The sequence below is a fragment of the Pteropus medius genome, unplaced genomic scaffold (assembly GCF_902729225.1).
Source record: "Pteropus medius unplaced genomic scaffold, Ma_sr-lr_union100, whole genome shotgun sequence".
Classification (NCBI taxonomy): Eukaryota; Metazoa; Chordata; class Mammalia; order Chiroptera; family Pteropodidae; genus Pteropus; species Pteropus medius.
The window spans coordinates 3,909,303-3,936,220 of NW_024349797.1; the positions used below are offsets into that span (position 1 = coordinate 3,909,303).

Genomic DNA, 26,918 nt, shown 5'->3' on the forward strand with positions numbered 1-26,918 from the left:
TCTCTTCCTCTCTTGCATAGTAGGTATAGTTTAAATTTCATGAGAAGAGTAGTATATTCAAACTTGGGCTTGATTTATGTTTATACTCTTTGAAGGGGGATTATTTGCATTTTGCAGGAATTGTTGTTTGGTTCCAAAGTCGCTCTTACTGTTGAGGGCCTTCTCATGCACCCTGCCTCCTGGCCACCCTTTGCCCCTGCTCGTCACGGTGATTAATTCCTAACTTAAAAGGATTCATAAAAAAATAAAATAAAAAGAACTCTTATTGTGGAAATGTTCAGACATACAGAAAAGTAATCACCACGTACCCAACACTCAACTTTAATAATCACCAGTATTCTCCAATCTCATTCAGAAGACTTAAGATCAGTGTTTCCCAGAGTGTCAGTCGTGACCTACTTGGATTAGAATTACTGGAAATTTGTTTTAGTGCATATTCCTGAGCTGTCCCTCTCCCAGACCAGCTGATCCAGACATCTCTGTGGCCAGGCCCAGCAATGTGCATGTGTGTCAAGCTTCCCAGATGGTTCTCATGCACGTTCAGGTTTGAGAGCCAGTGCCTTAGATGTCCGTTTTTTAAAACACACTTCCCGTTCCCATGGAATGTCTTAAGGACACTGCTCGCCAGCCTCACTCGGGGTTTCTGGTCCTCCGTGTGGAAGTTACAGAGATAGAGGCACTGAACCTGCAGCCTGAGCTGTGTGGCTGGTTCCTTCCTTCTTGTGCATGAGAAGTTTTGCCTTTTAGGGCAACAGCTCCAGGTGGGACCCAAAGCCTCAGTCCTAGGAAAGTGTTCTATAAATTGGTCCAATTATTTGTTGAAAGAAAGGAGGGCACCGTATCATCTATATCCACTTGAGTTTTAAGCTTCTCATCCAGCCTGCACTTAAATTCAACAATCTGATGTAGAGTTATGCTGAAATAAGATTATAAGACGGCATCACAGTGTCTAGTTCTCTCATGCTGGGTATGGGCCTTGGTCTATAAAAAGGAATCCAGGCAAAGCACTTGGGATATGCTAACTAGCCCCTGCTTTTGAAACGCCCCCTCTCCAACATTCCATGAGACTGTGCTTGAGACTAGTGGGTTCTCATAAACCTTGTCCTTCTTTTTTTCAGGTCAGGAAGGAAGGCTTCTGAAGAAATAGAAGAGTATGTTTCCAGTATTCTTATGGCATCCTGTGGTGACCCTTGTCAACAGTGCAGTCTTGGTAGTCATTACCTGTTCAGCCTTTGTTGGGCACAGCATTAAAATAACAGTAGGAATCTGGCTGTGCTCTGCGATTGGGTTATGCGCACAGAATCAAGGGTTTGGCTAATGCTGCTTCCTCAGCTGAGAGTCTGGACTCTGGCGTTGATGCCCATGTCATATCTCCCACCCTGCGTGGTTTTTAGAATTATATATATGTCCAGGTATCAAAGTACTACCCACAGGTTCTGCTATATTGATATAGATGAGCAGAAGCAACAGCTTCTAAACCTAGCCTTCTCTAAAACTTATATCAGAAAGAAAGTTACCAGGTAAAGATGGCTTGTGAGGCGGGACTGCCGAGTGTCACACATCCGGGGTTGGGAGGAGCATTCGTGTCATAGTCTGTGATGCCACCCTGGAACGATGCGGCACGCAGCTTGGGCAGCCAGACGCGGCAAACCCAGTTGCCCAGTTAGGACTGAGCAAGTTGATGGAGAAATGTGGGTCCAGGGACTTTTTCGTCTAGGAGAAAGAATGGATACAATAGAAATCTGGGTTGTTTCTCTCTGTGTTTGAAACTCATTTTCTGTTTTCCTTTCTTTCTTTTTTGGGGGCAGTTACCGCCTCAGACAGCAGAGCCTGGATGGATTAGATGACGGAGGAGGTAAGATGTCCTCGGAGGAGGTCGAAGGCTTCCAGGGATGTCCAGGGCCCCAGAGCATTTCCTGGGCTACAGCTGAGGCACTGTTTGCTGTAGCCTTACTGAAAAGGTTTGCAGTGACCTCATCTGTGCCTTGCTAAGTGCTGCAGCCTCTGCCTGGAGTACCTCACTCCCTCCTTTATCCATTAACCCTCCTCGTCCTTCAGAACTGAGCTGAAGCATCACCTCCTCTAAAATGTCTTCCCTTCCCATCCCACTCGCTCTGTGGCTCAGCTGTTCTTTCTCTGTTCTCCTACAACCTCTTGGGCAATATTGTAACAACAGCAGCAGCAACAGCTAATATTTAGTAGGTGTTTATTATATATCAGGCACTGTTCTACCAGATTATAGATGTTAAAGCATTTAATCTTCACAACAACCCTTGGGATGCTGGTACTATTATTATCCCCATTTTATAGTCCACGAAACTAAACTACAGCAAGGTTAATAAGTTACCTGTAGTCACAGAGCTAGGTGACTGTCACACTTTAACTCTTTGTTGCCTTGATTGTTCTTCCTACCAGGCTCTAAGCTCCTTGATGGCAGACCCATTTCTTATTTATCTTCTCATCTTCAGTGCACAACACAGAGTAGTCAGTTAATGGCTGACGTTGTAGGGAGAAACAGCACTGTCGTTCAGTAGCCATGGCACAGATGAAGCCTTTATTCAAAACTCGAGAGAAAAGATAAAATTTGTGCGTACTTTTTACAAGAATCTTACTAGAGAGGAGATTATATTTGGGACCTAAATTATCGAAGCCTTTTTTTTAACCCACACGTTTACCATATTCACACTTTATTCTTTTGTGTAGAACTCAGTTTCCATCTGGTATCATTTTCCTTGTGCCTGAAAAACTTTATTTAACATTTTTTGTAGAGCAGATCTTCTGGCGACAAATTCTCTCAGCTTTGTTTGTCTGAAAATGTCTTTACTTTTTACCAGATATAGAATTCTAGACTAACAACTTTTTATTCCTTTTAGCACTTTAAATAGTTATTTCATGGTTCTCTGGCTTACATGATTTCTGATGAGAAGTCAGTGATAATTCTTTGTTGCCCTGTATGCAGTGTCTTATTCTTCTCTGGCTGCTTTTAGGATTTACTTTCCTTTATCTTTTATTTTCAGCAATTTGGATATGATGTTCTTTAGTGTAGTTTACTTTGTGTTTAGCCCACTTGAACTTCCGGAGTCTCTGGATTTATTGTTTTCATCAAATTCAGAGAATTTTAGCCATTATTTCCTTAAGTGTATTTTTCTCCCCTCTCACTCCCCTGGGACTCCAACTACAGGTGTGTAGATTACCTCAGTAGAAGTTGCCACACAGGTCATTGAGGCTCTGTATTTTGTTGTTTTTTTTTTTTCCGTCTATTTTAAACTCTGCTCAGTTTGGATAGTTTCTATTGCTATGTTACTGATCTTTTTCTTTTATAACGTCTAATCTGCTGTTAAGCTTATCCAGTGACTTTGTTGTTTCAGATATTGTATTTTTTCGGCTCTAGAAGCTCCATTCAGTTCTTTCTATATATAGACATATCTATATTTATCTTCCATTTGTCATGTTTTTCTTTTTCCTTGATAGTAACCTTTATTGCAGCTCTTTTTAAAGTCCTTTTCTGCTAATTCTATCATCTCTGTCTTTTCTGAGTTTTTCAACTGAGTTTTCTTCTGGTTACAAGTCATATTTTTCTGCTTGATCAGTGGTTTTTTTGATTGGACGCTGGCTATTGTGAATGTTACTACGTTGAGTGTCTGGATCTTGCTGTCTTTCTTTAAAGACTGATGTATTTGTTTTGGTGGGCAGTCAGTGTGTTTGTCGATCAGCTCGATCATTTTGAGAATGTGTTAAGCTTTCATTAGCACAAGTCTAGCATTAGCCCCAAGCAGGAAGACTCTCCGGTGTCTCTGCTGAGAGCCTGGTTGTCAGCAAGGACTTCCCACGGGCCTGGGTGGAGCCGAGCCCCTCCCGGTGCCATGCGCGCTCTGGGGATTGCTTGGCTTGCACCTTGCTGGTGGTAATTTTTTGCCCAGCCTTGTGCAATTTGACCCTGTACATGCACTGCTTAGTATGTTCTCAATCTATATTTCTGGAGCTCTTTCTCTACACAGCTCCCCGTCTCTCACATTCTGCTTCTCAAATTCCAGCCACCTTAGCCCTCTAAACTTTGACCTCTGTCTCCTCAACTCAGTGAGACCTCCTTGCTCTACTAGGGGTTCCCCTTCACAGTGCCAGCACCCAGGAAGTACCTCTAAGCAGAAAGCCAAGGTGACGGCAGAGCTCACTTCATTTATTTCCTTTCTCTCGGGGGTCACAGTCCTGTGCTGCCTTGTCCACTGTCTGAAAACAGTTGTATATGATACTTTTTTAGTTTTCTAATTGTTCACAGCAGTAAGACAAGTCCGGTACCAGGGACTCTCTCATGGCTAGAAAGGAGTCCTAAAGCTTTCTATTAACTCACCTTTGCACACAACTACAAAGTGAAGGAGAGAATTAAATGTGTCAAACTTGGATGATTACTTGTGCTTTAGCTACCTCACAGGATTGGGGCAAGGGTCATATAGGACACTTGTGGAATATTCTGGGATGATGGCTAAAAGGCAGAGTCTCAGGCCACCCACAAAGCAGAAGCTGGCGTTGGGGCCCAGGGATCTGCATTAATTTAAATAAGCTCCCTGGATTACTACTGTTTAGCACACTGAAGTTTGACAACCATGCTATAGTGCTTCTGAAGCCAGGACTCAGGACTAGAGAGGAAAGGAGTGTGTGAAACAGTTCTGCCTCATCTCATTCCAAAGGAGTTTTAAGGTGGAAAAGCAGTCGCTGGAGGTCAGGAATTCAGTCTGTATTCTCGGATTTAGTAAGAGCTTATGAGCATGCTCTCATCATTCTTTAGCACTTTTCTTTGCTTTTTCCAGTATCTCATGTTGACAACCTCATTTCGTTTTTGCCAGATGTCCCTCCTTAGCTCTACTAAACTCCTCCTAGCTGCCAACCTTCTCCACCCACTGATAATTCCCAATGCCCTATTAAAGAAGGTATCCTGCATTTCTCTTCCCAAGATTTCCCAGACATGTACCTAGGATGCCCTCTGCTAGTGCTAAACTGGCAGCTGTGGTGGCTCAGTGATTGGTGGGTGCTGGCCACACTGTTGGCCTGCCCGTCCTCACCAATTGTCAGTTGCTTCGGCCATTGGTTGCATAGGGGCAGCAGGGTCACCATCCAGGAAGATGTGCCAAAGGACTCGAGAAGGCAGGACCCCTGCCAGACAGTAACAAAGCTATTAGGTGGTCGAGGAGTCATAGGCATGGAAATCATGATGCTGATAACTGAGGCGCTTATTAAATTTATGGTCTACAGAAGGTTTGCTCAACTGGTATTCTTCTGTAGGCCTCTCCACATGCTGCCTTGGACCTCTTTCCATCTCCCTTTAGAGGACTTCTGAAATCTGCCTTTCTCTATTTTTTTTCAATGTGTGAAAATGCTATATTCCAAGGAGTAACTGTTAAATGTTGCAGCAAAACCTTCTGCGTACTACAGTTCACACACATCGTAAATGCATATTATTAGAAGGTTGTGATGGCTGCCAACAATTAGAATCAAATTGCTGCAGCTTTAAGCAGTTTTATAGGCTGTCTTGTCCAAACCTATCATTTGTCATGTTAAGAAATCAAGACTTAGTGGTTATTATGCAAAATAGCAGAATGCACAGGGGACCGGGAACCCTCGTCTTCTGACTCCCAAGCACTCTGCTCCTGTACCATGGTCTCCAGCTATATCGCCACCATCACCACTCATTACCAAACATTTACCATGCGCCAGCCACTAAGCCTAGTGTTTTACTTTTTTTCCTCATTTAACTCTCAAAACAAATCTATGGGAAAAATCTTTAAAAATCAACTTTATGTAGGTCTAATTTACGTACAATAGAGTGCATCCATTTAAAGTGCACAATTTGAAATTCGAGCAGACATATATGTCCTGTGAAAACACCGCTACAGAACACTTCCATCACCCCCAAAAGTTTCTCATGCCACTTTCTAGTCCATCCTTCCTCTGCCCCTGTCTCCAGGCAACTACTGATCTGTTTTTGTTGGTTATTATTATTATTTTTTTTTATCATAATAGAGTGGTTTACCTTTTCTGGAATTTTATGTAAACTGAATCATATGTATGTATGCTTTTGTGTCTGGCTTTTTTCACTCACTGTAATGATTTTGAGATTCAGGTTGCTGCCTGTGTCATTATCCTATTCATTTTTATTGATAATCATAGTATGGACACACCACATTTTGGTTATCTATTCACCTGTTGAAGGACAGTTTGATTATTCATTATCCCCATTTTAAAGATGAGCAGACTAAGGCAAAGAAGAGTAATCTGGCCCAAGGCCACACAGCTTGTAGATGACAGCACCAGGGTTCGGAACGTAGCCTGATGACCACCATGCCGCAGCCTACACAGCCCAGACCAGGGTTTGAATACAGGTCTTGACCCAAGTCCTTGCTCTAGGCCTCTGGGTCTGGCCCCCGGCTATGTTGGCATCTCTTTCCACAGGTAGGCTGTATTACTATCAGCTCCCAGGTGTGTAATACAGGGTGCCCAGCATGACCAATAGGATGCTTAATACAATTTATTTAAGGAAGGAAAGAAGAAAGATAGCTATTTTTAGAGAATACCTCTAGTACTTTTTCCCCTTCATAAACTTGGAGTATGAAATTTGTGATTTGGCCTTTCTTTTGGCTCTGGAGTTTTGTCAGAGCATGCACTTGATTTCACCTTCTGGGAGGGATGCCTCTTCCCGGCGTAAATCTGTTGTCCATGCAGTTATGCCTGAAAAATGGGAATTCAGTTCATATGTTACACTTCACACTGGACTTAGTCCATTTCACTGTATGTGAATGTTTAGAATCCATTATGCAGTAGGAATTATATGTTACATATAACTAATTTCTAGAATTATCTTTGCTAGAATTACTTTTCTAGAATTACTTGGTTGGCCAGTGAAGTCTACTCCTTTGAACTTAACTAGTGGCGAGGGAGACTCCGTGAGTGATTGCCCCAATCACCCCTGGACACTCATTCAGCAGTGACATTAAACAGATCTTTGGGCATCTGTAAGGGAACTTACTGGTTCCCTTAATAAAATCACACCTAGGTTTTGTGAGGTAATCAGTGCAAGGGGCATGTCATCTAGGAAGGGACAGATAGTTTCTCTCTACTTGGTAGGGATAGGTGATTGGGAGCAATCTCAGAGGAGGAAATGAATAGAAATGAGGATCTAAAGTCTGCGCCCCCCACCCCCAGGCGGCTGGTCTCCTTCCACCGCCAGCCTTGTTGAGGAAAGCCAGCAGGTTTTCGTACAGTGCCTCCTGTGGCCAGAACTGCTCCAGATGCTGGAGAATAGTGGTAAGTAGCATAGTCCTTGCCCTCCAGGAGCTTTTTATCTAGTGAGATACCCTCCTTTCTTTTATAGAGCCATGTCACACAATATATTTCTCAGCATTCAGCCTCTCTGACTTCACTCTTGGTACATGTTGCTGCTTCTTCCCTGGGGAATATGCCTAGGGAGAGAAGAGAAACCCTTCTTTCCCTCTGTTGATGCCTCTGGTTTCCGAGGGAAGAGATCTGACAAACAGAAGAAAGGAGCTTTTAAGATAAGGTGTATTTTTATAATGAGAAACAGAGAATGAATGATATTTAAAGGTGATTTGGGGATCTGTTGGTCAACCAGAATGTATTGCATGGGGGCTGTTTGCAAGACTGTGGCAGGCTACAAGCTCAAATGCCTTTAGGGGCCAGGCAGATAATATAAACACATGAAACAGCAGAAATATATAACAGTAAAGAATGGCGGGGTCTGTGGTGAACCCAGACAGGAGATGGCGCAGTCTAAAAGTTTTCAAATTCGTATGTCAAAAAAATGACAGAATTTTTAAAAATCACTTCATAAATAGAATAAAATGCATCTGCCAGTTGGATTAGGCCTTTGGGAAGTGATTTGCAAATCTTTTGTAAGACCTTGTAGGGCTGTGCTCTAAAGAACGCAGGACTTTGTTGGGGAGACAAAGCATAAAAGATAAAAAGCACTGTAGGAGTTAAATAGCTAAAACAACAGTATAATGATGGCAAAGGCAATGCTGTTGCTACATTGGTGATTTACTTTATTTAGGCTCATGAGTTTAGAAGAGGAAGTGATCCTGATGGGCTAGAGGCACTTCAGGAAGAAAGAAGGACTTGTGCTGGGTCCTGAGGGATGGATAGGATGTGGTCAGGGAGAAAAGAATCAGAAACCTTCCAAGGCAAGTTGCTTAGCATAAGGAGAGACTCCAGATGGAGGGTGAATAAGTAACTAGAAGAAAAGCTGGTTCTGCAGAATTAAGCCCTGATTCTGGTCCATTCTCAACTACAGATACTCAATATCCCCATATAAACTGCCTTTACTGAAGTTTGAAGACTGCTAGTCATCTAATTTGCTGCTGATTCTAGGTGGAATCACAGCTAGAGTTTCTTTCTGATAAGTTAGGGTTCATCATTATAGAGAATAACTGAGAATGATAGACAGCCTAAACCTCTAAGTGACCTCAGGGTCCCAAAATTGTAGGATGGTAAAACCGATCTTTTCTATTTAGATGACATAATCATTTGAATTCTTGGAATCAAGTTTCTGGTTTGCTCAAAGACTTTTAAACTTACTCTGTAATGGAAAGTTATGTGGTGTTAGAGAAAGAACATCAGGTCTAAAAATAGGATCTACAAGTGACTTTGGGTAAGTCAATCCATTCAACTCATTCATTTAACAACCATTTGTTGAATGCCTACTATGTGTGATACATGGGGCTGGGCACTGAGGATATGATGGTGAATAAGACATTCTTAGTCTTTACCCTCATACAGTCCAGTCCTGGATATAGGGAGTAAACAAATAGTCACACAACTAAATAAGGATGAGTTGCAATTGAGTCCACTGACAGAAGTGTACAGGGTGCTTTGAGAGAGAATAATGTAAAGACCTGATTTGGATTGGGTGGCGAGGGAAAGCCACTCTGAAGAAGTGACTTTTAAGCTTCAACTTAAAGGAGGAGTAGAGTTGTCAGCAAAGGAGGGTAGAAGTTGGGGGTGGGGGCTAGGGGGACCCTGGTAGAGGAGACAGCAGGTGCAAAGTCATGTCACCTCTCTAACCCGAGAAGCGGTTCTAGGCCTGTTCGGTCTCTTCCAGTTCTAAAATCCAGCTCTCAGAGTATGAACTCTGGATAGAATGTAAAACTTTAATGAAGAATATTGAGAAGTACATAAATGGGAGGAAAATTCTTTATCTTTAAAAAAGATGAACAATATTCAGATTGAGGCGATCTCTGAAAACACAATTAGATATGGACTCAACTTTCACTTTACCTCAGAGCTAAATTCAAGTTAAGAAGAAATTTGCGAGCCCCAAAATATGGCTTTAGAAAGCGGAAAGTCTCTGAAAACAGGAGCTTAAAAAAAAGATTAGATCTTTCTGGCGTGTAACCATTGCATCATAGTGTAACCCAGGACTGTGGGTGGAATAGTCACTCCTTCTCCCTGGCAGCTCCTAGTGCCTCTTGGGCAGGCTTCATCCCCACCAGAGAGGGGGCTGTGCTCTTTGCATCCTGAGGTCCAGTTTTGACAGACTTGAATACCTCAAAACCTTAGCAATAATAAATCCTTATGGCCAACCAAAGAGTATTTAATTCCTAACGGACAAGCTGAGTTGAGCCACTTCTTGCCAGGGGCAATTGGGGACTTAATTCTGTAAGTGTAGCAATCTGGATGATCTGAGAGCCCTGAGTTTAAGGGTAATTGCTCAATTTTCTATCCATGTCAACAGGGAAAATGGTAAAAGTGGCTGAACACAGCCAAGCAATGAGGCTGGATGAGATGTGAGATGCTAGACTGTCAGTGGAATTAGAAAAATGCTATCTGTAGAGAGCTATCACTCAGTCGCCCCTCTGCTCCTCTTCTCATTCATCTCTGTCTGCTGGCTTTCTAACTCTTTTGGGGTCTTTCTCATTCTTTTCTTAATCCTTTCACCACATCTTTCACCCATTCTCCTGCAAATAGCAGTCACTCTGAGCCTAAACAGCTTTAATGCAAAAAAAAGGGAAAGTGAAAAGAATTCTTTAAGTACAGACAAACTGGAACCCTGATGTTTCAATTCCTTTCTCTCGCTGAGTAAGAATGTTCCATTATGTTGGCGTTCTTTCCTTAGGCTTAATATGGGACTTCTTAAGTGGTCCCTAAACCTAGTTCCTTTGCTTCCCTAATTTTTTTAAAACTATTCTAACCAGCATTGATTTTTTTTTTTTTATTAAATAATGTTCCTTAAAATCAATTTGTTTTTTCTAAATTTCAAGTCACTGGGACTAGATGCTAAGGTCTTTCTAAACCCATTCCTCTCTTCCCTTCCCTGATACAAGCACACACAGGGACTCCTTTTAGCTAAACATATCCACAGCAGGAACGGGGCAGGGGTGGGGTGGGGAGGGATGGGGCGCACTGGTCCAAGGGTTAGCTGTCCTCTCTTTTGTCTCTGTTTTGTTAAGCTTTATTGTCTTTATAGGGTATTGGGTAAGAAGGTTGAAAAAGAAGTCAGTCTTGTAGGAAATGGTATTGATACTGCGAGTATCACCATTTTACAGAGGAAGAAATTGAAGCCTTGTGAAGTTAAGTAACTGACAAGTCTCATGGCTAATAAGCGTGATGTGCTGGGTAAATACAGCTGTCCCCCGCTTACCCGCGATTTCACCTGTGGTTTCAGTTACCCACAGTCAACCATGGTCCAAAAGTATTAAATGGAAAATTTCAGAAATCATAAGTTTCAAATTGCACACTATTCTGAGTAGCATAATGAAATCCCTCTACATCTCACTCTGTCTCTCCCAGGATGTAAATTATCCCTTTGTCCAGCATACCCATGCTGTATACACTGCCCACCCATTTGTCAATTAGTAGGCATCACTGTTATCAGATCAGTTATCAAAGAGAGAGACCACATTCACATAGCTTTGATTACAGCATATTGTTAAAATTGTTCTATTTTATTATCTGTTGTTGTTTATCTCTTAACTGTGCCTCATTTATAAATTAAACTTTTTCATAGGTATATATATATAGGGAAAAACATAGTATATATAGGGTTTGGTACTATCCACACTTTCAGGCATCCATGTATCCCCTGCAGATAAGAAGTGACTTCTGTATTTAACAACTGGCTTTCCAGGGGGAAAAGTCCTCATTGGTGGTGTCTGCTGATTTCTGTGGTGTAAATACTCCCACCACGGCTGCTTTCAAGCTACCAACATAACATCGCTGACGACAGAGCTGGGAAAGGCTAGGCAGTAGCGCACTAGTGTATCGTATTTCCACTATACGGCTACATTAGATGTAAATAATTTCAACAGCACCGATGAAGTAAAATGTAACATTTAAGAAGTGAGGTTTGAATATTACCTTTGTTTTTAATGTAATTTATTTAATTATAAGGGTTTATGATTTACTCTTTAGTAATGTTTAACTGCATGCAAAATTCCTAAAAATTTAGCCTTCGGTTCTTACGAGCCAGTATGAAGGAGCTCCTCCAGTGCAAGGTGGGGCTGGAATTCAGACATGGGCTTTGTGACTCCTAATCACCCTGCTCTCACTGCCTTCCTCTTTGCTCTCACATGTGGTGGGTTTGTTTCTCAGTCCTGCTTGTTGAGAAAGCTTGTCTCTACTCACTTTTCTAGCACCCTGTTGCATATTTGCTCTCCTTTCCTGATCCTCAGATTGACCTGCTGGTCCATGTCCTCAGCTCTGCTGAACTTCTCACTGTGAAGTCTTGTCTAAAACATCCAGGCTGAGTTGAGAAAAGCCAGATACCAGGTCTTTCAAGTTCTGCGACATGAAACAGAATCTTCAGGTCTGACCATTCCTCTCTTTCTTGTTAAACTTTCTTTTCTATCAAATCCATTGAGACTGCTTTTAGATAATGAATTCTTGTGCCTATACCCTGATTCAGACATAGGCCAGAGTCTTAAACAGACCTCCTGCTCCATTGGCAGAGCTGGGACAAAGTGCCGTACGCCCTTAGTGGTGCGCTGACATCTCTAGGTCACACCAGACTTTCCAGACTTACTATCACAAACATCTCTTTTCCTGAAACATGACCGACAGTGACTTCTCTGGGTTTCGATTCTGTTTGTTCATGTGAGCAGTTTACTTACATGCCTCCATCTGAAGAGGTAGAATGGGAAGAATGCAAAAGGAAGTCTTGTGCTATGTCTGCATGCATGTTGTAAATGAAGCAGGTCGTATTAACCTTCCTCCAGGAACACAGAGAGAGAGCTCCTACAGCAATCTGTCCTGCTATAGTCTGTTAGGAGGAATGTGATTAATAATAAATCATCCAGCATTAAGCACTGACACAAGTCAAAAGAGAGCTGGCTCTCCCCGAAATCATTACAGAGAGTGCGATATTTATTCTGTAGCTCCTTGATTCTGTCCTGATTGAATATAGAATACAAGATGAGGATAGGACAGAACCAATCCCATTTAGTTTTGTGAGACTGTCCTAGGTGTGACTGCAAACTATTCCAGCTTTCTGGAAGAGACACGGATACTTCGCCATACAGTTGTGAAGAGAGTGGATGGATGAGGAATGAGAGGAAGTGAGAGGACCTAAATGCAGACAGGCTCATATTGATGAGAACCACTGCCCAGGGAGATCGTAGACCACTTAGATTTTTATTTGACTAGAAAGAAATAGAGGCTCTGTGTTCTAGGATGTCTGTTTCAAAAGATGGATTCTACGTAAAGAGCCGTAATGTTCTCTGCAATGAGAAAAGGCAAAATAGAGTTATAGAGTTGCTCCAGATATTCTTCGTAACCAAACCACAGCAAGTTGTGGTCTGGGATGATTGGTGACCATGTGTTCTCCCAGATAGATGGCCGTGGTGCATTACTCAGTCTGAAGACCGACGGCCAGATACAGCTTAGGTGAGATGGGAAGGGCCAGGCATGTTTATGCATCTGAGATTGGACTTGGCACATCACTTAGCCCTCAGTTGGAGAACTCTTTTCCTTCCAACACATCACACATAGAAATTAGTTCCTAAAGAAGGGCCTGAGACAGCAAAAGCCAGAGAAAGCAGAAATCCTGGGGAGGGAGGGGTACAGGAGACCCTCTTATCCTAGTAAGAGATGAACTTGATATGGCCAAGTGGTAGATCTTCCTTTCTAGCTCTAGGTTCTACCAGCTTTCTAAAAATTCACAGATGCTCAGTGTGCGTGTGTGTATTCGTCTATATACACACACACACACACACGCAGGACACATATTGGGAATGTGATTCCTAAGTCCGTAAGTGTGGTTGACAGACTAGGTTTACCTGAAAGACCCTTTAAGAGAAAGCTCTTGAAAGATGATTACAGAATTGAGACACCATCATTTAAAAGTGCCCGAGGCAAACGCCTTTGAAAATTGTGGCAGCGAGGGACAGAGAAAGAACCACGCAGCCCTTGATTGTTGCGCGGCTCCCTCAGGACCCGTCCTCCCCTCCCCTCCCCCTCTGTTTCTCATCTGATAAGAGAGAGAGAGCAGTAAGACTCCTCATCTGTCTTATGAAAATCCGATTCGGAATGGCTCTGATCAAAACCAGCTGGCTGTCACCAGCAGTGGCCTTGCACGGAGGGAACTGCTCAGAAGCGTTGTGTGTGTGGGGGTGTCACGGGTGGCACCGATCAAAGTGGCATGTTTTTAATAAATATATATAAGGAAAACACAAAACTAAGGATTTAGAATAAAAGCAGTGTAGTTTGTCTTGTTTTTTTGAGCATAACACGAAGAGGATGAAATAGAATCAGATATGCCTGGTTTCTAACATACTTCTACTGGTGCCTCTGAGAAGGTGTTTTCTGTCACATTAATACCGTGTCACTCATCTTGGGTCCTATTGAAGAGAGTGGAGAGTTCCTCAGTTTCTATTCCTTCCAGCCACTTCGTTCCTCATCATTTTTAAAGTCTTTTACCCCTGCTTGTCCTTAACGTATCTCAACAGATCAAAGCTGGGATCACCTCGAAGTTCTGAGAGCTGCTGGAATGGTGGGGAACATTCCTATGCATTGTTCTTTGTTTCTTTCAACTGTCAGTAGCCAGTGATGCATGCTCCGTAGAGGTCACACCAGCAGGCGACACGGGGCTCCTCTCAGTGTCAGGCTTCTGGGCTGAATGGGATCTTTCCCTCTAGAGCAGTGGTCCCCAACCTTTTTAGCACCAGGGACCAGTGCTCCTATGAGAATCTAATGCCTGATGATCTGAGGTGGAGCTGAGGCGGTGATGCTAGCGCTGGGGAGCAGCTGCACGCACAGATGAAGCAAAGCTTGCTCTCTCACCCACTGTTCACTTCCTGCTGTTCGGCCCGGTTCCTAACAGGCCATGGACTGGGACCGGTCTCTGGCCCGGGGTTGGGGACTCCTGCTCTAGAGAACCCTTGTTGGGGTGCACTTGTCTCTCGTTATGCTACCTTTGAAGTTCTTGAAAGGCTCAAGCCTGGTTGACGACCATGGCCAATACAGATTCTTATACATACAGCACTGGGTGGACGTGGGGGATGGGGAATCTCATTCTGGGGTGTTTCATTCATGGCTCCTTCAGAAAAGCACTAACATCCCTGTGGGTAATGTGAAATCAGGCTTTCACACGCTGTGTTATACCACGAGCTGAGTTGCCACTCTTAGCAAAGCCCCTTGTCTGCTCATAAACCAGCCAGCATCACACTGTACTGAGGCCTGGCTTATCTCAGAGACTGCAGTCAGTCCAAGCCTTCCTCTCCAACCTGTTGTCAACCTGGGGAGTCACCACAGCTTGGGAGCCATGAGGAACAATCATTTTGATCTTCTTAAGGCCTGTGATCTCTTTCCCTGGCAGCATTAGCAGAGGGTCCATTGGACAGGAGCATGGAGGCATTTCAGCATACGGAACAGATGACCCTCCCCCACCCCTCCACAGGCTGGCACCTCAGGACGAGGCATCTCTTCTTTCTGTCTCTCTGTCACACAGTTCCTCGGGAACCTGCTCGTGCACAGTTCCCAAGCAGACACTCACTCTGTTGCATCTTGGATCACGCCCTTTGCTCACGGTCAGTCCTGAACTCAGCGTTTGCAGTGTGGCTCTCTAGCCAACATCACAGTTTTCAGGCCGTTTCCTCCCATATGTGTTGCCACTCTCCACCCCTGCCAGTAACAAGTACAGGCTGGACCCCGCTTGAATCAGGCGAAATCACAAAAGATGAGTCTTTATAAAGCAGACCTGCCAGGGACCTGCAGGCAGGTTTTTGTCCTTTGCACCCTGACTGAGGGAGCGCAGGGGATCGATGGTGCTGGGCCCAGGCTCACTGGGGAGCTCCTCTGAGACCGTCTCTCTCCCTTGTTCCTTCGGGCGTTTGAAGCCTGTTGCCTACTGCTTTCCTCCTTTCTTCTTCCTTTTAAAAATTTCTCCATTTTTTTTTCACTTAGAAAAAAAAATTATTTATACGATTGAGATCCACTAATTAAAGCCATTTTCTGGTATTTGGTTACTGGAGCGTTTGATGTCTCTCTGACAAGACCATGAAATGCATGGAGTGTCCACAGGGACAGAATTTGCTGAACACGGCTCTTTGTAAATGAGGGGACACAGTGTCGCCGCAGCTCATGAATATGAAACGCCCATGATGCCACCTCAGTGGACTTGGGAACACAGATGAATCCTGTCATGTGCTAAATGAGACCAATTTCTTTCACTTAACTTCATCTTCAATCAGACCTTCTTCCATTTGCCTGTTTAAAATTCCCCATACGTGATGCAGAAGGTAACGGCATTCAGTAAAACAAAGTTTTGCAGCTGCACAGAAAAATTATAATGCTCTCTGGTTTAAAGTTGCCATCATCTAAAGCCGTGGACATTGTTTCCTTTAGCTTATGAGCTCTGCTGAGGTCTGTTGACTTTGGGCACAGACTTAGGGGTTGTCTGCACCGCTCTTATTGGGGTGTCCTTAAGCAGCATGTCCAGATCTCTTTTATGTGGATTGGTTATTGAACTTGGCTGTGAATGGCGGATGCGAGCCCTTAATGGCCCGTGGATGCTTTGCGGTGGCCAGGGCACTGAGTGGGAAGGCAGCTCTGGGAAGAGATTGTGTGTAAGGCTTTTGCTGTCAGGAGCTCAGTTAGTGAATGAAGTGAGAGGGACAGATGTTGCCAGTAAGCACCCAAGGAAGCTGACAGGCAGGCCAGCCACTTGTGTTATTTACTAAGGTGCCAAGGTGAGAAAGTAGTGGGATTTAAAAGTCTTTATGTATCTCTAGAAACCCATCTGTACCTGACCAGGAAATTCCATTAGGAAATCCCCAACCAAGAAAATCAGCGGAGTAGAACCTAGAGGCACACACAGAAGAGGGGCTCCCTGTGGGACCCAGGGGCCAGATTGGGGTCCCTCATTTTTCTTTCCTTCCTATAGGACTTAAATGCACACTCCAGGTGAGGAGCCCGAGTGATGCCCAGAGTGTACTCATTTCAAGCTGGGAATTTCCAGTCTAGGAAATCACTTTCTGTTCTAGTTGTACCCATACTGGCAAACAACAGCTGGATTTGACTGCAGGCTATTGCAAGAGGCGTCTCGTAGAAAGCTGGGGCCAGCTTCATAGGAAGAAGTGGGCAGGCTTCTACTGTCAGGCCACAGGGGCTGAAAAGCATCCCTCTGGAACTATACTGGGTAGTTAGCATTTTAGTGCACAGGTGTGATGGTAACATCTGTAATGAATGTGTTCCAGGGCAATGGCAGCTTCTCACATCTTTGAAACTTGTGACTGATCCTACTGGTGTTCCCATGTGTTTCATTCTTTATTTCTGTGGTTTCATCTGGTAGTTGGTTTGTTGGGTAGATCTGTTGGCAGACCAGTATTCTGGTATCATCGTGGGTTTTCCATTTGGCAATAATCTTTTTCTTTGAAATAGTTCTTACTGTCGTTGCTGTGCATTAACAAGCCTTTACTGGAGGCTCCCAGAAAGTGGATCTCTAGTGGGACACACTAGAGATCCAAAAAGCAAGAAACAAGGGGAGGTTGGTGAAGAGCAGTGACCCAGCTTCAGGATGGAGGCACATATGGACCAAATTTGAGCGACTCGTCCTCTCTAACTTTGCCCCTCTCATCCACTGTTTCTTGTATATGTGCAGGCCTTTTCCAGCAGGAGCAGCTCTCAAGTGAGGCACAGCCTCTGCTAGGATGTTAGCAAATCCAGGAAGTATCCAAGGATTGCTCTTGGTTGTTCTTGTGAAATGAATTCTACTTAGGCACTTTAGGGTTTGGTAGCACTTGGAACGATAATTGGAACGATATAGAGAAGATTGACATGGCTCTTGCGTGTATGTGACTTTCATATTTGAAGGGCATCTGTTGATTCAGTTCTTTTCAGTTGTCCTTTGGTTTGCCAGTCCTTGGGAATGCAGAAGTGACCAAGATGTGGTCTTTGCCCTCAGCTAGTTTACCATCTAAGGGGCAGGCCTAGGGCCAATTTCACTGACCTTGAATGCAGAATGATGGAAAGACGAAGTAAGAAGCTCTGAATTCTGCCTTTTGGATTCTGAGATGATTGACAAAGAAAGGGAAGTGCATTTTCCTTCTCTGCTCATTTTTTTTTAATGTATAGACTTTTCCATGCTTAGTCCATCTTGGTTATGCCTTCTTGTATCTCAGAAGGTCAGAAGAGGTCTTGCGTATAACAGGTGCCCAGGCCATGTTTCCTGGCTGGTTGATGCAGGCCCTTCCTCACCTGGCAGCAGACACCTTCTCTCCTGCCTCACCCGCCATGTCACTCTCCCCTGGGCCCTACCTGCCAACCACACTGGGCTTCCTTCAAAAGTTTCTTAAGTGTTTCGAGTTACTTGTCACCTCATAGCGCCTTTGCGTATGCCATCCCTTGCCTGGCTGAATCCTGTTTATCCTTCAGCTTCCAGCTGCATTGTCACTAATTCATTGTGCTTCCCTAACTCTTCACCCCACCCCCCAAAATTCTAAATTAGATGCTCCGTGGGCTGAATTAAATGCATTAGGGAGCATCCATTCAATAGAATACGATAATAGAATAGAATATGATACACCTCACTTGAAAGAATGAGGTTTACTAGTATATTATCAGGGAAGATAAAAGCAGATTGCAGAACAACACGTATGTAAAGCGATCCCATTTGCACACATTTTTAAAGGACGCATGTGCTGTGGTATGCATAAATCCTCTCAGTAAGTACATAGAAGAGATTGTTGATAGCGATCACCTCTAGGGAGACAACTGGGGCCCCTACAAAGAAAGGGAAATTTCATTTTAAACTTTTCTGAGCATTTGAACTTATTACCACATGTGATATTACTTTTACCTTTAAGAAATAAGACAATTCGATCTCCTGTTATGTTCAGCTATAGAATCCAGTTCGTTTCCTTCACAGTATGTATTGAAATTTTTGATGTTTACTATCCCCACTATGCTGGTGCTCCATGAGGATGAGGACCATGCCCATTATTTGCTGCTGTTACAGGCACTACTTAGCATGGTGCCTTTCACGTAGTAGTGCTCAATCAGTATTCCTTGAATGAATGAACAAATGAACGAATGAACAAACGAAGAAGCAAATAAATGCAGTTTCCCCGCCGTTCTGCTAACCGGACAAGCAGGTTGAACAACATGTGAGATAGATAGCTAACAGAAGAGGCAGAGAACAAGTGCAAAGACCAAGGAAAAGCTGTTTGGCGTAAGGTGTGGGAGCTGGGAAAGCCAGCAGCTGATGATCTGTGAGAGGAGAGCGACCTGCGTGGACATGGCGATCTGCGTGGGGACGGAGATCCCCGTGGGCATGTGACTTGTGTGGGCTTGGTGACCTGTGTGAGGAGACGCTACCCACCGGCCGAGCTGAGAGAAAGGATGGGGCACCCACTGCCGTGGCACCGGAGGCATCATGGCTCTCTTGCCTCACCTTCCGCTTTTCTGGGGGCTCTTCAAGGTGCCCGGCCACCACCTCTTTTCCACGGGACTAGTTTACCAAGACGTGGCTGGCGGGGGTGAGTCCTAGGGCCCTCTGGCGTGGGTGCACTCTTTTCATTTTGTTCCGTTTGGCCTTGCATAGGGAAGTGGCAAGTCAGGGCATATGGTGAGGGAGAGACTTTGCTTATTTATGGTTATTGGAATCAAGAGAAATACCCAGGAACAGAGGACATAGAGTCTCAGGCAAGTGAAAGCTGTTCACTTTGCGTGCAGTTGTCTCACCCCTCCATGGTAGGAAGTGTCTCTGAGGGCACTGTACCTTTGCAGAGAAAGTATGGGGGGGGCGGTAGGGACGAGCTCGGGGTGGGGGGTGCCCGTCGGAAGCCTGTCTCTATCCGTTATTAATGGTCTCACCTCATGACAGCTGCCGAATCTTGCTGAGCCCCAGCATTCCTGTCCGGAAAATGGGCAGGAGTAAATGAGAAAATGAAGGAAGAGCCCTGTCCTTTCTGTCCATGCGCAATATCATATATATTAAATAAATAGAAATAGTTACAGAATTTTTATCACGTACTGAGCATAGCATTTAGTCCTTACAACTGTATGAGGTGGGTATAATTATACTAGTTTTACAGGTGAAGAAACCGAGGCACAGAGAGGTTAAAGTCCCACAGCTGGTACATAGGGGAGCCAGGATGTGAAGCCGGCCATCCTGCCTCCAGCGCCTGCGCTCTTAACGACTGGCCGAGAGTCCTACCCCTATAACTAACTCATCGTGTCTTATTAGCAGCATAGAAAAAAATGAGAATAAAGTTAACGTAATTATTAATTTTTAAAAAACAGTGGTAGCTTTTCAACAGTACTAGAGCAGGCTCTTATATTTCTCTTAATATCTCTATTAAAATTGTGTGCTTTTTCATGTTAAACTTGATAGCCTAAACCAGCCTGGGTCACTGTTCCAGACTTGGAAGTCAAATAGCTGTGTTGATTGCACACAGGCTGTATCATTCTATGTAGGTAATTAGTGAAGAGAAGGATTTCTCAGGTCCATTTTCTTTTTCTAGTTTTGTTCATGGTGTGTGTATATGTGTGTGAGAGAGGGAGGGAGGGACGGGGGAGAGAGAGAGAGAGAAGAGAAAGAAAACAAAAATTCTCAAGAATGTGTTATGTACACTTAAGCAAGTACTTCTCTGTGATTATAAATCAGAAACTGTAAAATTGTGAAGTTCTTTGAAGTTTGCCCAAAACCGGCTCCACGGCCACCTGTTCCATTGGGGGCTGGGAGTTGGATGGCCTGACTCTGCTGCGATGGCTCAAGCTGTCACTGCACTGGAATGTTGCAGCTTGCCTTGGCCTGGCTGTCATCGTTGGCTCCGTCCCACTCAGGCAGTTCACCGGGTTCTGTTGGGCACCAGGCTTCCAATTAGAGAGAAATCCCACTGTGTGGCCAGCCCCACCAGTGCCACTCTGAGAGGCCCCTTTGCCAAGGCCCGAACTGACCTCTGATCTGTCACAGATGGGCCAGCCCCACACTCCTTTGTGCACATTTGGAGGAGGGGGCAGGGATGAAGAGGGAAGCCCGTGGGGAGTCGCAGTGGACATTGGGCAGCAGTGCAGCTCCTCAGCGCTGGGAGAAGCTGGGCAGAGTTGACATGACCCAAATGCTAGCGTTGTGGAGGGAAAGGGGACTATGGGAAGACCTGTCCTGAGCCCCAAACTCAGCAGGGGGCATTTTCTTACCAACTTCTGAATATTCATCTCAGGCTGGACTCCACACCCAAGGAGAGCCAGGAGCAGCTAACTGGCTCACTCCAAAACTGTCACACTGCTGATGGCGCATGGCACAGCAGCTTCCTCCCCGCTGCAGGCTCTGTGCAGTCGCGCTGGCCTCAGACCCCCCCTCACCCTGGGCTCCAGGACAGCATGTCGGCAGCATCCCTCCCACAGGCTGCATTACTGACACGGAGCAAGAGTGAACGCGAAAGCTAGATTTCTGTTGGCCCGAGAAATAGAATCTTAGAGAATTCCATCTCTAATTCTTTAGCAGGATAGAGAGATACATCTAAATTCTGAACAACTTCTTTCTAGATAGAGGACCTGGTGAATTCAGTTCCTCATTTTGGGGGAGTGAGTGTGCGTATTCTTTATTTCCCTATCAGCCTTTTCTTTTTATTTTTATCCCATTTCCTTCCTTTAGTCACTCTCCACGTGTCTCTTCCTCTCTGTGTCTTATTTGTTGTGTCTCCCTTGTATACTTCCTCTCTTTTTCCAGGTACAGCACCTGTACCCCACAGTCAGAAGCAACAACAAAGACACAAGGCTTGAAAATGACATATATTCGGGCTTAGCTTGACCAGAGCAATTGTGAAGTCTAAATCCTGAATAGCCTGAAAATGGCAAGGGTCTTCCCAGCTGTTCTTGGAATAATCTTGCGTGTATTTTAAAAATAAAATTGAATTTAATTCATAGAAGCAGAAACGAAGGGTTTCTTCACTTTTCTCTCCTTTCTGGGATTTTTCCTCCTTTTAATATTTGGTTTGGGGATTCCATGACTTTCTCAGCCCACTCGCCTTTTTTTCCTGCTCTATCTCTTTCTTTTTCACTCTGCCCCTCTCTACAGACTTTTTAAAACAAGGAAAACTCCTCTACCAGTTGATGATGCTCATTTGAAGAAGGAGATATTTCTGTAGGGTGTCATGTTGTCCTCATGAGAAGATATTTTTGGTATCTTAAGCTAGTTGCCACATTTAAGTGATGTGCTGTCTCTGTTTCTCTATTTGCATGACTATAAATTGATGAAAGAAAGGGCCTTGGGTCTCCTCTTATTAGACCTGGCAAACAGAGGCCTTGATCTCACATACACTGCTGGGGAGCCAGGTCATATCATTAGGTGTAAAATGTCCTTAAGACATATGACCTGGCTCGAGGCCATGACAACTGACAATTGCAAAGTCTATGATGAGCTAATGCACTTGTGCACCTTGGTCATGAGGAGGTACGCTCCCAGTGACATCCGCCTCATGCCGCTATACTTTCTTAGTTCCTCTGTCTCTGGCCATGTCAGGCTCAGCCATCGGTTCCTCTTCTTTTCTCTCCTCTAACATGAACACTTACCCAAGTACTGTCTGGCTCTCTCTTCTCATTTCTTTACGTTTCTCCTTGGAGATGCACTCCAATGGTTCCTAACCCAGAGCTTTCATCAAGATTACCGAAGAAATTTTAGGAAAAGATACAGATGCCTGAGCCCCACCCAGTAGGTTCTAATTCAGCAGGTTCTGGGGTAAAGCCTGGGATTCAGAAATTGATGAAGTTCTACCTTTGATCCTAATGCACACCTCTAGTTCAGTACCACAGCCCTGGATTGGGGACCCCTGGAGGCCAGAGATGGTGTCTGAGTGTCCCTTCTACCCCCAGCATACTGCCCCATGGCTGGCGTGAGAAGGATGTGGAGAAGCAGGCAAGTTCTCTACCCGTGCGGCTGACAGTTTCGCTGCCGCCTTTCGTTGCAGATATTCCTGTTATTCCAGATCTGGAAGAAGTACAAGAAGAAGACTTTGTTTTGCAGGTGGCAGCCCCTCCCAGGTACGCTCAGTTAGGTACGAAGTTGGGGGGAGGCAGGGAACATGTGAATTAATGTACTCCAAATGCCATCTCAGTGCGGCCACCCCTAGTGCTGATCCAGATGTTTCTGGTGATGAGATCCATCCCAGGGCTTTTATTTTATTAGACATTTTCTTTCCACGTTGGCCCTTCCCAGCTGCCTCCGAGGCTCTGGGGACAGTGGCCCAGCAGCTCTCCTGGAACTGGGCCTGCCTATGGTTCCTCCTCACATTCTCTCTCTCTCCTGCAGTGTCCAGGTAAACCGGGTGATGACCTACCGTGACCTGGACAATGACCTCATGAAGTATGCAGCCTTTCAGACCCTGGTGAGTAGAACGGCCTCGGCATAGAGGGGTAGACTCCTTAGGGCTTTCTCAGTCCCTGCACGGCCATACAGCCAGCCGTGGCTCCATGGGTCTCTGAGGCTGCCTGGCAACCTCATCCTCAGGTATTACAGCATCTCTGGACTCAACAGATTCCAGCGTTTCCCAGCACAGGCTCCCCGCTGCTTCCATGACTGCCCACTTGGTGTCAATAAATATGCTGGCCCTAGAGATATGCTACTATCATGCCCCGCCCTACTGTTGACCTTCTCCCAAAGAATGCCCCGCTGTAGCATGTTGTGGTGTTCCCTCAGTCCTCAGGCCATGTGGTCCACTCACATTTTTACTCTTTTACAAGAAGGCATTCCTGCAGATCTGGGTTTGGGAAGCTCTACCACATACAACCTGTCCTCCTCACTTCGCAAGAGATAGTTGTCTGAAATCCCCCTGAGGTGCACAGCCATATTTTTTTGCATTCACAGGATGGAGAGATTGACCTGAAGCTCCTCACCAAAGCCCTTGCCCCAGAACACGAAGTTCGAGAAGTACGTCGCAGCAGCAGCTCCTTAACTCTCTCGGTCAGGTCATTCCTGTAACCAGGTGCCCCCAACCCTCACCCACCCCAAGGCTGAACTCTGAACTCTGCCTCCCCTGCAGGTGGGTGTGGGAAGTGGGCTGTGGTTGCAGAGAAAGGCCTTCCTTTGTTCTACCCCCAGCAGTACCTCTCTTGCCAGGATGACGTCAGCTGGGACTGGGACCGTTTGTACACTGAGGTGTCCTCAGAGCTCCTCACCGAGTGGGACCTGCTGCAGACAGAGAAGGAGGACCCTGTGGGGCAGTCCGCACACACCTGAGCCCTTGCGGGGCAGCAGACCACTCTCCCTGCACAGAGTAACCTCCGCTTCGGGCTTGAAAAGATTCAATAAGCCTAAAACTAAGGCTTGCCAGCAGCTTAGAATTTTTATATGGAATATTTTGTAATAAAAATATTTATTTTCAGTAGACCACATTGGAACATTCAGTCATAATAAATTACTTTTTTTCTGTGGCCATCTCTTTCATTTCTTTCCAGCGCCCTCCTGGAACGATTCATCGAGTGAAGGAAGCAGCTTTTAAACAGCCCCATGGGAACTCTCCCAGTTGTGGAAGAGCATGAGGGAAAGCTAGATTCAGGGCGAGAAGGGATGTCACTCTTCCTGCAAGTTGTTCAGTCCACAGAGGCCGCAGCAGTTCCCTGGAGCATCTGCCTGTAAGCACCTGGACACAGGGACATGGGAGGCTGCCCGCAGCTGCCTCTTAGGGTCGGAGGGGAGGGCCATTGGGACGCCTTTCTTACTGTGGACATTCAGACCCTTAGTGAAGCTGCGCTGCCTCCATCGTGCTTTCAGGCAGCTTAGCAGAGGAGACAGCAAGAAGTGGGTGTGGTAAGGCGACCCATTCCTCCCATGGGGGTCTGGCGGCTCTTCTGACAGCACACCCTTCTCTCCCTTCTTCCTGTAACCCATGCCCGGGGTGCCCACAGCATGTTTCCCTCCTGCCACAGGTTCCCAGAGCCTTGCTCCTGGTTCTCATTAGCAGGGGCCAGCTTGGCAGCCCTGACAATTCCTCAGGAACACTCTCTTCGGGAGCCTGGGACTCCCTCTGACCTCGCAGGTACCTAGCCGCCTGCCTCGTTGCTCCCCTAAGCAGCGTCACTGCTTGTTTCCAAACGAGCCAAGATCTGGAGCAGAGCCCAACACTTTTTCTAAACAGAGACATCTTTTGTTTTTGTTTTTCTCTCTTTTTTTCCCCAAGACGTCTCATCTGAGGACGGGGACATCTCCCTTCCTGCCTCTCCTAGGTGCCACTTCGGATGAGGCCCATGTAGGCTGGCAGCAGCTGACTAAGCCCCTGTCCTCGGCCATGGGGCCATGGGGAGTGCGCCGCGCTGCTCTTACCCTGCCTGGAAAACCCTTCATTAAAATTCAGAAAACACAAAGGCTCAACGCTTCAAAAACCCACCGGGGGTTGTTTTTGAGTGACTAGTGCCCTTCCCCGGTGAGCTGGCTCCGGAGCAGACACACACAATGCTTGTCTGCTAATTATAAACTCAGGGATTGAGTGGCTTTGGGGTCCCTTCTCCTTTTCCAGAGTCACGCTTTTAGCCCAGACAGACCCTCTTTGGAATAACTCCCATGGTCACTGAGAAGTTTCCATCCAGGCTAATTTTTCTTGAGCCTGCATCATTCTGAAACCCAAAGGAGAAAGACTGTGTTTCTAGTACCTTAATTACTGGCAAATTCATCTGCCTCGGGTCTCTGATAACCTTGCAGGTCTTCAGCCAGCTGGCGCACGTGACTAGGGGTTGACTTCTTCTTCCCTTTATTTTATAACAGCAGCAACAAGGTCTAACAGGTATCGAGCACTCACCACATGCCAGGCACTGGGCTTGCACATATGAATTGTCTGCTTCATCCTCACAACCACCCAGTGAAGCAGATACTGTCGTTATCCCATTTCACAGGTGAGGAAACTGGGACTCAGAGAGGTAAAGAGATCTCCCAAGATTATCCAGCTACTTCGCGACAGAGCCAGAATTCAAAACCATGTTATCTGATGCCACTGTGCTTTTAACACCTGTGGTTTTGTTCTTCCTCCCTCTACTGCCTTCAGCTTGTGAAAGGAATCTGGTTTACACGGACAGAATAAGCAGTGCCCTGGGAGAAGCTGCCCACCACCCCTTCACTCTCTCTCTCACACACACACACACACACACACACACACACACACACATTACCCCACCCCCACCCACCCACACACACCCCCCCCTCAGCTTCCTGACTAGGCATCCATTCTTTCTAAAGAATGACCACAGGGCAGAGGACTTCTATAAGCCTAGGTATGAAGGCCCTCACCATGGCTGAGCTCAAGAGTCCTGGCCGCAGCCAGGGCCAGGGGATGAAGCCATGGGTCCCAGGAGAGGAACAGCACCAAGTTATGTGAGCTAATCCTGGATGAGAGTCAGGCTTAGGCCATGTCTGGTCAGGTCTCCTGTCACTAGCCTGTGCCCAGGACACACCTTGTCTGGGCTTCATCCCTTACAATGCATTTGAGCATCACCTCTTCAGAGTTCTTGGGGAATAACAAGCTGTTCCAGAACCTCCGTCTACCCAGTTCTTAACCTGATTTCTGAGATACCTTCCTTATGTTCCAACCAGTGAGGTCGCCCACCCAGACTTCAGAGGGCCTCCCAAGAAGATGGCCCACGAGGCATGGCAGAATGGATGAGTATCTACAGGTACCCACAATGCAGTTTTGTGCAGACACGTGGGGGAGATGTAGAATGGGCCTTGGTGCTGCCACCTCCTTCATGTGGCATGTTGACTGGTTCCTTACCAGTTTCTCCTAGACTGGCTTGTGTCACCTCTGAGCAGGGTTATGATGTCCCAGCTGGTCTCTGACAAAATCTCCCACAGTGTCTTTGCGTTGAGTGGTTGCTGCAGGCCTGGTGGAGAAGTTTGTTCCTGCGTGAGATACTGATTTCTGCTTAGTACTTGCCGGGCTCTGTTCTAGGCACTGCAGAGATCGACCTAGACGAGCCAAACTCCCTTTCTTCCTAGCACTTCCACCTGGGGGAGGAGATGGACAGATAAGGAAGACAGTATGTCAGGTGGGAATAGACGCTATGGAGAGAAATAGAGCAGGGAAGGGAGAGCTGGGTCGGGGGGCTGAAATTTTAAATAGGGTGGTCAGGGGAGGCCTCACTGAAATGGTGACATTTGAGCAAAGACCTGAAGAAGGTGAAGGAAGGAGCAAGATGACTACCTGACAGTGTTCCAAGGAGCGAGAACAGTGTTTGCAAAAGCCAGCAGGAGGACATGGACCTGGCTTATTTGAGCAGCAGCAGGAGGCCAGTGTGCCTGGGGCGGAGGGGCCAAGGGGAGAGGAGGTGTCCTGGCTTGCCGTGCCCAAGGCCTGGGCTTGTCACAGAAAAGACCTTGGGTGTGTGGGGTCTGCCCCCTCCAGGGACACGCATACTCTTCGGCCCCCTTGAGCTCACCAGGCAGCCTTTGGAAAATGTTCCCCAAACGGCTACACAGCCTCTTCGTGCCTCAGCCT

General features: G+C 45.8%; 1 protein-coding gene across 3 annotated transcripts in view; it reads left to right on the forward strand.

Moving 5' to 3' along the window:
• Window positions 1–23,868, forward strand: part of IFT43 (intraflagellar transport 43) — a 73,602-nt gene extending 49,734 nt beyond the window's left edge. The window contains exons 4-9 of one of the 3 annotated variants that reach the window (XM_039883858.1): window positions 1,119–1,151; window positions 1,809–1,855; window positions 22,407–22,479; window positions 22,748–22,823; window positions 23,303–23,365; window positions 23,537–23,868. In XM_039883858.1, the coding sequence (XP_039739792.1) occupies window positions 1,119–1,151; window positions 1,809–1,855; window positions 22,407–22,479; window positions 22,748–22,823; window positions 23,303–23,365; window positions 23,537–23,674 (430 nt within the window). In that variant the 3' untranslated portion in view covers window positions 23,675–23,868. The remainder of the gene's footprint in view (window positions 1–1,118; window positions 1,152–1,808; window positions 1,856–22,406; window positions 22,480–22,747; window positions 22,824–23,302; window positions 23,366–23,536) is intronic. The other 2 variants (XM_039883859.1, XM_039883860.1) reach the window with 2 other exon arrangements.
• The last annotated feature ends 3,050 nt before the right edge of the window (window positions 23,869–26,918 follow it).